Source organism: Ceratotherium simum, chromosome 16, assembly GCF_057802395.1.
Source record: "Ceratotherium simum simum isolate JZ-2026a chromosome 16, ASM5780239v1, whole genome shotgun sequence".
In the NCBI taxonomy this organism is placed as follows: Eukaryota; Metazoa; Chordata; class Mammalia; order Perissodactyla; family Rhinocerotidae; genus Ceratotherium; species Ceratotherium simum.
This window is the reverse complement of record NC_141915.1, coordinates 40,812,926-40,824,454: the sequence shown is the minus strand read 5'-3', so window position 1 is coordinate 40,824,454 and position 11,529 is coordinate 40,812,926. Positions and strand designations below refer to the sequence as shown.

Sequence of the window (11,529 nt, the reverse complement as noted above, 5' to 3'; positions counted from 1 at the left end):
CTGGCAGTCAGAACCCTCTTTAAATTCATGGCCTGAAGTTTTTTGAATTGTCCAGGTAATGTGCAAGACAACTTTACTCACCGTGCCCTGGTGGTAGGAGTGAGTGGGCTGAGTTTATATCTGGTTCACCATTACAACAAGGGTGAGGCCCTTTGGGGTCCCAGCTTTAGGGAGGGGAGGATCTCCTAGATGAGTCTCTACTTTGGGTAGGTCCTAGACATTCTCTTCTATTTCTGTCTCCCTGAAAGGTCATGAAAACTGCAATTCAAGTTTGCCAAGTTCAGCAAATGCCCTTGAGGGAGAAGCAGATTCAGTGCTCAGTTCACCTCTCTGAATACTTACCTTCGCTTAATTCTTTGATAATTACTTGACCATTCATACTATCTTGTCAGCTCTTTGATGCTTTTAAGAAGATTCAAACTTAAAAAAAATACAGCATATTTAGTTGTTTTCATGATGCAAGTTAATCCAAATAACCCAGCCTGCCATATCATCTGACACAGAACCTCTGGAGCTAAACTGTCCAGTACAGAAGTCATTGACCACATGTGACTAATTCAATATAAATATATTAACATTAAATAAAATTAAAAATCCAGTTTCTCCATCACATTAGCTACCTTTCAAGTGCTCAGTGGCCATGTGCATCCGGTGGAGTCCATATTGGACAGAGCAGATATAGAACATTTCTATTATCACAGAAAGTCCTATTGGACAGCATTGCTTCCAGACCCAAGATTGAGGGAAGCGTGATTGATAACAATGAAAGGCGAGTGAGGAATGGCGGCAGAGACCCCACTCTCTTCTGATTGACACTTTTGACTGTATTACACTACAGGGGTCATGTCACATTCATTTGTGATTTTATTTATTCATTTATCTAACAAATATTTGTTGAAAGTCTACCATGCAGTAGCCACTGGATGTAAATTGGTGAATAAAACAGCCATGGTCTCTGTGGTTGTGAAACTTCCAATCACTTGAAGATACTCTTACTCTAAGACTTACCTTAAGACAAAGAGGCAAATTATCATGGTTCCCTCAAGAAAGCCTGATCTAGAGGAAGGGGGATGGGCTTCAGAAACAGATCTGGGTTCAAATCCAACCTCTGCATCTTTTAGTTAAAGTAATTGACCTCTATGAGCCTCAGTTTCCTCCTGTAGGAAATATGGATAATAATACTTATTGTATACAGTTATCTTGAGTATTAACCAAGAAAACACATATAAAGTGCCTAGTGCAGTGCCTGGCACATGGGAGGGGCTGAAAACATACCTCATTTGCCTAGAGATGGTTAATCGGACACATCATTTAAATCAGTGCAATGTAAATACAATAAGCTTCTCACATCAAATCAAGGTTTTGAGTTGCTCCTGGTGAAGCCAGAATCAGGGCCTCTCTTGTGATGGTCTCTACAAAAAACACCAGAAGGTCAGGTGTAGTGTCACCTGATGAACACTAGAGGCCGCCAGAACAGGCACCATGCCTACGTTTTAATGACTCCTGCCCTACCTCCCCATCCTGTTCTTGCTTGCACACTAAGCATTCATTTAATAGGCATTCAAGTTCCCCAATTAGGAGAACCAGGGCAATTTTGTGAAGCAGTATCTGCCACACACCAAAATAAATTCCTGATGAGTAACAGCATTAAGTGTAAAATATACAACTATAAAAATTAAAAGAAAATAAAAGTTGTCTCGTTGGGGAGTGGTGAAGAAGTTTCAGGCATAAAGGCAGCAGAAAAGAAAATATAGATAAGTCTGTCTATATAAAAAGAAAATTCTATGCATAAAAGTATCATTGACATAATTAATAGAAAATGATACCCTGGGACAAATTTTGCAACATGTGTGAGTGACAGAAAAGAAAGTTAATATACTTAGCATAAAATAAACTCTTATAAATAAATTAGGAAAGATGAGTAGCTTTAAGTACAAATAAATACTACAATGAGACTTCGTGATTGAAGTATAATCATTACAAATCTCTTGACAGATTAAAAAAATAACAACTGGTATTGGTGAAGGCACTGTGAAATGGGCGCAAATGGGGATAATTTTTCTGGAGGATGATTTTTCAATATTTATTAATAGCCTTAAAATTATTAATATGCTGAAGATTCAGTAATTACGTTTCTAGGAATTTATTTTAGGGAGATACGAAAGATGCATAAAGAGTCACACTTCAGGAAGATCATCTTGGTGTTTTGCTTTTAATATTGGAAAATTGGAAACAAAGATATCCAACAATAGGGAAGGTTTACGTCAACGTGAAAATATAAATTCCCAAATTTTCATAATATTTAGTAATCAACACATTCATGAGCATTTTCTCAGGCTAAGCACAATACTCAGTGTATAAATCAATTCACACAGTATGGTTTTGATTTTGTAAAAATATGTGTCCGGATGAAACCCTGAAGTATTCACTAGTCTTACCTTTCTTCTGCAATTTCTTTCATTGCTGCTCTTTCCTCACAACTTGGGCATCAGTAGGGTCTTTTTATATCCACTGCCCCCAGGGTAGGGTTATTACTGTAGAAATGCAGAGAGAATGATTCAAGTCAACGCTTACCTTATGTAATTCAAACTAGACTTCTGTGGCGGAGGAGAGTGAGTGGTCAGACACAGAAGACCTTGGGGCCTCCCAGATGGGGTGATGAAAGGATGCAGAATTCATGGTGAGCCGGAAGAACTCGGGTATCTCAGCTGGTGCCATCAGGGGGAGGAGCGTGGCCAAGAATAAGAGAGCACCATGTACATTTCAGTGGATGCCCACTGTGAACCGGTTGTCACCCTCTTTAATCCTATGATACTGTCCAAGCCCCCCAAAGCTCAGATATCATCTCCAGATGAAGGATGGGGAGGGAGAAATTCTGAATGATTTCTGAGTTTGTACAGAACTGACTTTTCTCATCCCAGAAGCTAGAGTGAAGGCTTGAAATAGGTTTAAGCAGTCTTAGAGAAAAAGTTATATATTTTTAACATACCTTAGAACATGGATTTAGAAATTCATACCTGATATATATATGCTTATATGTATAGCTATCTACATTCATATCAATATGTATATGCAAATCCTTAGAAAAAACTCTAAAAGGGAAACTAACATATTAGCAGTAAATATCTTTGTTGTGAGGTTATGGGTTATGGATGATTTTTATTTTCTTGTCTTTAATTTTTTATATTTTCCAGAAATTCCACAGTAAGCAGATATGTAATTTTTAATATAAACATTATTATTATTAGCATCAAAGGCCAATGACGTCCTGAGAAAAATATTTATAACTCATAATGCAGACAAAGCTTTTATTTTCTATTTCACAAAGGATCCCTATCAATCAAAGAAAAATACCAACAATCCACTAGAAAAGTGGACAATGGATGTGAAAAGAATTCACAGAAGAGGGAACATAAATAGCATTTAAGCATACGAAATATTGCTTAATTTCATGCACAATGATAGAAATGAAAATTAAAACTCTTCCAAGATCCTATCTTTCTCCTATCAGATTGACAAGGTCACAGACTTTGATCACACATTGTGTTGGTGAAGTATGAAGAGACAGGTCCTCTTGCGCATGGCTGATGGGAGTGTAAGTTGGTGAAGGTAATTTGGCAACACCCATCAAAATTACAAATGCCAAAGCTCATTGATCCATCAATTTCTCTTGATCCAGAGTTTATAGGAGGAATATATCAGATACATGAAAATGACGTAAGCAAACAGTTATATAATAGCAAAATATTTTAAAAATTAAAGCTTAAAATAGAATAAAATAGAGATAAAAATTAAAGATACAAATATTAGAAATATTAGAAACAAATGTCTTTCGATAGAGAATTGGTTAAATAAATTATCAGTACAACAGAATACTATGAGGAACGTAGATATGGAACCATCTCTAAGACACCTTGTTAACAGGAAAAAAACAGTTAACAACAGTGTGTATATTACGCTACCGTTTTTGGGGTAATGAACAACACCATATTGATATCTATACATCTATGCATTTATCTATCAATTTATCTTCTTGTTTATAAATAATATAATAGCTAATGTTTATCAAACGATATGTGGCCAATCACTGTTCTAAGTGCTTTATACATACATATACTAATTCATTTAATCCTCACAACTGCACCGTGAAGTTGGCACTATTATTATCATCATTTCCACTTTATAGATGAGGAAATTCAGGCACAGAGGGGATGGTGGGTGAGAGACGAGAGACTTGACTGGCGGGACACAGGAGAAGGAGGGAGATTTTTCATTGCATAATCTTTTGCACCTTTCCCATGTAAATGAATCACCTACTATTAAAAAAGAATAAAGAGGAGTGTCTGTAGTGGACATTGCTGTGTTATCCTTACCCAGAGGTGTCCATCTGTGGACATGGAGTAGTGGAAGGGACTCTGGACCAGGACACAGAACATCTGGGTTATGGGTCCAATCTATCATTAACGTGTCCTCTCTGGGCCTTGGTATCATCTTCTGTAGAAAAAAAGTGCTTGGGGGTGATGGTCATGGTGGCATTAAATTATATCAATGTTTCCTAACCTATTTGATAATCAGAGTCATCTGGGAAACTTTAAAATATACTAGCTTCTCAAGCTCCCATGAGCACATACTCTAATTTAACAGGACTGGGGTACAGGTTGGGGATCGGTATTTTTCAAAAGCCCCCACCCTAAGCAATTCTAATGTAAAATCTGGTTTAGAAACCCTGGAGCACATGATCTTTTGGGGTTCCCCCCAGGTCTAAAATTCCATATCCCGTAAAGTCCTGCGAGTCATATCAGATCCAAGTAACCTGTTCACCCCCACCCTCTCCATTCCCTTCACCCCCGTTCTCAGTCCTTCTAACCCATCTTAGAGGAAGCCTTACCTCCAGGCCCATCTACCAAGGGGAGGGAATTAAAAGGGAGGGGCAGTGTCCCTTGACCCAGGTCTCCAGCCCATTGCCACCTTCCATCCCCACCTCTCACTCCACCTCCCTTTCTCTGGGTGCTGCCTTCCAGAGGGCACAGCCTGTAGGCTCCAGGGCTGCCATGATCATTCCAAGATCATAACAAGGTACCAAGGGCCTGAAAGGAGCCTTGACAGGAATTTTAACCCACGTCAGAATTTACATGTGGACCTGAATCCTCTGTAGATTCTAGTCTTCTTCCAAAGGCATTTTACTCCCTGGCATGATACTCTGGGTATTTTGTACACTAATCCCTCATTCTGCCAGACGGGCTCTAAAGCTGGAGCTCTTAAAAAAAGCACACAACATTCCCATTTTAATGCGATGTTTGGGATATTCAATGATATTGAATGAATTGAAGGAAGGATATTCCTTCCTTCCTTCCTTCCTCTTCCCCTCCTCTTCCTCCTCCTCCTTCTCCATCTCCTCCTTCCTCTATTCAGAAAATCCCTGGGTCTGGGGTGTGGCAGGTTTTGACCATTGCTCTTCCAGCCCCTTTAAAGAGAAGCGTGAGTGTCCAATTCACTTTGCAGCCCAGAGAGAACATGGCTCCCAGTCTCTTGCAGTTTTATGGTGAGTCTCCATTTCACAGAGCAGTTATTACTCATGATTGATGCTGGCTGACCAAGCCCAAACAAATGTGCAGCACACTCCACATACTGCACACAGACACAAATATTTGCCTTGCTCACATGGGCTGGGATGAGGATGCCCTTTCTACCCGGGAGGAGCCACGTGACCAGACCTCCTACAGCAGCCTCTGCCTGCAGCAGATGGCACAGGGCATCCACCTTTGGCTGTTCTGGTTTTCCAGGTCTAGCATCCATGACAAAAAGGGTCCACTGCCACCTTGCCACGAGAGAAGGCGTGGAAGAGGAGCGCCCACTGCAGAGCCAGAGCCTGCAGCCAGCTTCCCTTTCCTCTCTGCAACCTAGGCTAACAGTGGCTGGCCCATGTTTGGCCATGATGACAGGTCTTTTCGAAGATGTGTTTTTACCCTCTGGACAAACAGCAGTCGGGACGAGTGGGGCTTTTTAATGAGTTGAGGTACTCAGGGCTGGAAAATAAACAGGCAGCTAATGAGACGTTCCTGTGAAACCTGGCATAAATAATAACAAAGAAAACATCCTGTCCCTTGTGCCAACACCTTCTGGGGAGGGGATATAAATGCTGCTGTCAGCTGGCCACCGCCAGACTTGGGGACCTCCGGCCGCGTTCCTGACCTGCCGCCTGACCAGCCGGGACCATGGGGTGCTGCCCAGGGGACTGCTTCGGCTGCTGCCCTCAAGAACAAGACTGCTGTGAAGTGTGCTGCTGCCAGCCGGCCTGCTGTGGCTGCTGCGGGTCCTGCTGCGGGTCCTGCTGTGGCTGCGGCTCTGGCTGTGGAGGCTGCGGGAGCGGCTGCTGCGGGTCTGGCTGCTGCGGATCTGGCTGCGGGAGCTGCTGCGGCTCTGGCTGCTGTGGCCCCTCGGGGTGCTGCGGCCCTGTTTGCTGCCAGCCCACGCCTGTCTGCGACACGAAGTGAAGACCTTGCTCCCCTCCACTGAGGCAGTCTGGGCGAAACCTCCATCTGCTTCAGGTGGAGACCCCTTGTCTCCAGGACCTTCCAGGCCCCCAAGACAGTGTCCTGCCTTGGGCGTTATTTGTAGAGGAGGGCTTGTTCTCCAGTGCCTGCCCTGGTGTTCAAGGCACTAAGAACAAGAGCCATGCTGGTGAGGACTAAAACTGGGTCTCACCCAAAGTGATCCCTGAAGCTCAAAGGGTGAACCCCCATGACTTAATTTTCATGAACTTAAATGTCTTGTCACTATAAGGCATCCTCTTACTCAAGGTTTCTTTGGGACTGAGGCCTCCTCCCAGCTTTCTGCTGCTTCTGAGATACAAAAATTCTTCTCTGTTAACTTCCCAATAAATTCGAGCATGCTGCATAACCAAATTAGTTCTCCAGCCTCTTCCTTCAGCTCCCTCTTAGACACCGAGCCGGGAAAATGTACTCTGGCACCTACAATAGGGTTTTTGAATGTGGTTTGTGGATCACCTGCATCAGAATCACCTGGGGGCTAGGTAAAGTGGAGATTCGGGAGCCCTCCCTGAGACATGCAGAATCAGAATCCACAGGGTGTGGCCTGGCAATCTGTATTTTTAACAAGAACCCCAGATAATTCTTATGCACTGAAGTTTGGGAACCACAGAAGCAGACTAAAGCTTCCACGTGCTGCATGAGATTCACTCGGGGAGGCTTTTAAAAATACAGATCCTTGGGCTGCTGGAGACTTTATCCATTAACTCTAGGATGGGGGCTCTGGCACCTGTGTTTTTGAAAGCTCTCCGGTGAATGCTGATGCTGGCCAAGTTTCACCTTAAACGAGGGGCATGGCTTCCATCTGCATTCTCCCGGAACGGTTCTGCAGGAGGGCTTCAGGTTTGGTGAGAACTTTCTAGCAAAGTCAGTAGAAGAGGCCTTGGTAAAACAAGCTTGGTTCTGAGTGGAAGGGATTCCTGTTTCAAAACTTTGAGAACACACAGCTTCTAAAAATGTTCTGGGGAGTTTGGTTCCTTCCTCTAGCCTCATGCTTTGGCGAAGTCTCCCTTTTCTGGGGTAGGTTTTCTTGTCCTGGAACCAGCTGTATTTCTTCAGCTCGAGTCCCAGGGATGAGAGAAGTGAATGTACATCTCTGAGGCGGGGCCTGACTCAGGTGTGTGTGGGTCCATCTGGAAGGTTAAAATTCAAAAGATAGTTGATTCAACCTCTTGCTAAACGTGACCTTGAGCTGCAAGTGGAATAAAACTAATTCTGCTCTTGCCCTGACAGAACAATATTTATTTTTATTCCTACAAGCTATGTTTCATTCAACAAACAAAAATATTTTTTTCTGATTGTAAGCATAGCAATGATCCCTAAAAATATAAAGAAATACAGAAAAATATAAAGAAGAAATAATAGCTACCTGAATTCTCGCCACTCAGAGTTTATTACTGATGTATATGTTTCCAGACTTTTTTCTAAGCATATTTATAAATAAAACTGGAATTATGCTGCTTTTACTTTTTTCCTTTAAAAAATTGTTTCATTTTTTATAAGCCAACTTTATTGAGATATAATTTACATACAGTAAAGTGTTCCCATTTTTAGTACACAGTCTGATGAGATTTGACAATTGAATATACTTAAGTAACCACCACTGCACTCAAGATACAGAACTTTCCATCACCCCCAAATTCCCCAGTGCCCCTTTGCAGGCAACACTCCTCACCCCCGACCCCAGCCTCAGGTGACCATCCATCTGCTTTATTTCACTATAAATTTTGCCATTTCTAGAATTTCATATAAACGAAATCATACAGTGTGAAATCTTTTTCACCTAAAATAACATTTTCGATATTCATCACGTTGCAGCTATCAATAGTTCTTTCCTTTTTATTGAATAGTATTACATTGTATAAATAAACTACATTAAAAAATACTCATCTACGGATGGGCATTTGGGTTCTCTCCAATTTTTTGTTATTATGAATAAAGCTGCCCTGAACACTCATGTACAAATTTTTGTGTGGACATATGTTTTCATTTATTTTGGAGAAATACCAAGGAATTGGATTGCTAGGTGAATGGTAAGTGAATTTGTAACTTTATAAGAAACGACCAAACCGTTTTGCAAAATGGCTGTACCATTTTGTGTTCCCACCAACAATGTCTGGGTGTTCCAGTTACTCTATGTCCTTGCTAACACTTGATATTGTCAGTCTTTTTATTTTTAGCCATTCTAGCAAGTGTATAATGGAAGCTCATTGTGTTTTCATTTTTTTTGGTTTCATTAAAAAACCCACTATTAATAGTGTCTTGCCTTTGGAGAGAATTCGAGATTTGAGTCTGTCCTGGTTGAGTTTCAGGCTCTGCTATTTAGGTCATTTTTTGCTCTAGCTGGAATTAGCGTGCTAAGAACTGGCTCTTTAACCTCCAAGACAAAGCCATGGCCAGAGCAGGAATGTGCCAATGGGACAAAGTTGCCAAGGGGCCAATGGGTCTGCACTGAGTGGTTGTGATTCAGGGTGGCTGATGCTTCCCTTGCTCATGGCCATGGTCTCCCAGATGGGTGAGTAGAGAGTAGTAATTTATTTGAATTACTGACAGCGAATTGCCTTCCTTAGCTGTCCATAGAGCTCCTCATTCTTTCCTTCACTTAATAAATATTAATTGTAACCCTCCTATGTATCAAACACTGCTCTGGGTGCTGTGTATACATCAGTGAATAAACAAAATCCTTGCCTTCCTTGTGCTTAGTATGTCAAGGGGAACCAGAACTACAGAAAAGAATAAAGTGGGAATGGGCTAGATAGTTAACAGAGTGTCTTATTTCATTTAGCAGGGAGGGATTCTTTGAGGAGATGACATTCCAGAATTATAGATGACGCTACGTAAGTTTGTCAGCTGAGAGAGCTTATAAGGGATTTTTTGGAGGAGGACCATCTCCATCTGCAATTTCATTGCTGAAGAGGAGAAGGTGGATGGAGGAGAGGAGCTGGAAAGGAGAGGAGCTGGGAAGGAGCTGGAAATGTGGTTTTTGGGGAGTCCTTCTTTGCCTTACCTTCTGCAAAGCTGTCCAAAGTCCTTTTTCCCCACTGCCTAGGAGCCACATCTTAAAGGATGGCACTGCTAGTTCCTAATCTTCCGCTTTTAACTGCTAAATCCTGTAGAATCTGCCTCATATCACTCTAATCCCAAGGTACTGCCCAGTTCAGTCCGTCACCACGAAGATTTTGGGTAATTGCCCCGGACCCCTAATGATCTCCCTCCCTCCAGACTTGCCCTCCTTCTCCAAAGCCAGAAAGACCTTTCCAAAGGGCAAACCTGGTCAAGTTACTCCCCTGCTCAAGACTCCCTGGTGTCAGTATAAAAGCCAACTTCTGATCATGGTTCACAAGGCCTTTCATGACTGAGAGCCTGGTAACCCCCTAGTCCCGTCACTGTCCCTCCCTGTCTCCTTGCACTTTTCATCCTGGCTATGAAACTCTTTGTTGCTCCCCAAATGTATCACCCTCTTGTGTCTTTGGTTACCACAGCTGATTTTTCCTGCCCTTACGCCCCTTTTCATCCTTCTGCCTTGAGGATTCAATTTGGCCATCTTATTACTTGAGAAGCCTTCTCTAACTTCCCCAAAACCATGTTGGTGTTTCTCCTGGGTACCTCCATCGCAGGCTGTGCACCCATCTGTTGTAGTACTTGTACGTATACTGTACCATAATTGTTTGTGTTTGTATCTGTGTCTCTTCTAAACTTGAGCTCTTTGTGGCAGGAATTGCAACTCATCTTTTTGTATCCTTCACACAAAGGATAGATGAATGGGTGAGTTGAATGGGTGAATAAAAGAGAATAAAAGAGAAACTGAGTTAATGATTGCATAAATTAATGAATGAAAAGAGAGATGAATGGATGGCACAGTGGTTCAGCTTTTCCGAAGGAGAGGTTGCCTTTTGCATTGATGTTGAAAGCACATTGTGGAGGCATGGTAGCTCCTTCACTGAGAAAGGATGTTGGACCTTAATGTTTAGAAACCTAGGGTTTGTTTCTTATCTCGTGTCTGTCCCAAGTAGTAGCATTGACACAATGCTTTGAGAAAGCTTTTGTTCACAATGTCTTTGCAAAAGACCTCTTGTCTCTCCTCTTTTCTCTTTGGATCTTGGAGGTGTCTTTCTTTGGGGAGCTGTTAAAATCACGGCAAGAAGGACTCCGGAGGACTACTGAATGCTTGAGGTCGGGTTGGGTGGAAGGAAAGGAGGGAGGAGATGCTGAGAGGCTAGGTCAAGTGCTTTCCAGGGCCAGGTAGACCAGTGGTCTGTGGCAGAGTTGCTCACAGAACAGGATGAAGGATAGCATTGTGGGCTGAGCCTGTGACATGTGGCTTTGACAAAGCCTCTTGAGAAAGATTGGTTCAGACAGTGTGGTGAGGAGGAAGGAGAGCAGCCCTAGATTAGGGGGCAAGTTGTGTGGGATCCTTAGCAAGTGACTGAAACTTTCTGATTCCAATCCCCCTTCCTTTTCGTCACCTGTAATGAGGGGAGATGAATTCCTGTCTCATGGGATTGTGGATGGTTTCAAATAAGATTTTTTTACATTGTTTTTTACATCATGACTGTAAAGCACAGTCATTTAAAATCCAGCCCTGATATCCCCTCTCCCACAGAGCTCACTGCTGCTCCTCTTTCCCATCCCTGTGTGTCAATTGTTGGGTTTATCATTGCATTGCAGTGAGTTTGCCTGCATGCTTGTCTGCCCACCAGAGAGTGAGATCCAGGAGAATGAGTGACTAGGTCTTATTCATGTGGGCATCTCCTGTGTTCAGCCCAGGGCCTGGAACAGAGGACTAGAAGATGGATAAATGATAAGTTCCTTTCTTCTTCCCCTGTTCGTTATGCTCAGAAACACAGATCATTCAGCTTGGAGGTGATGATGCTTATTTCAAAATGACCTGTTGCTCTGAGGATTCCAAATTTAGCAAGTCAATAAACAAACAGCTTCTTTATTGGTAGGCAAACCAATTCCAGATCAACAAACCTGGCCA

The 11,529-nt window shown here is 42.4% G+C and overlaps 1 protein-coding gene across 1 annotated transcript; it reads left to right on the top strand.

The window, feature by feature from the left end:
- The first annotated feature begins 6,215 nt into the window (after positions 1-6,215).
- KRTAP17-1 (keratin associated protein 17-1) lies at positions 6,216-6,494 on the top strand. The gene has a single exon (XM_087440222.1). It carries the CDS (start codon positions 6,216-6,218, stop codon positions 6,492-6,494), a length of 279 nt encoding a protein of 92 aa, XP_087296348.1.
- Positions 6,495-11,529: the final 5,035 nt, after the last annotated feature.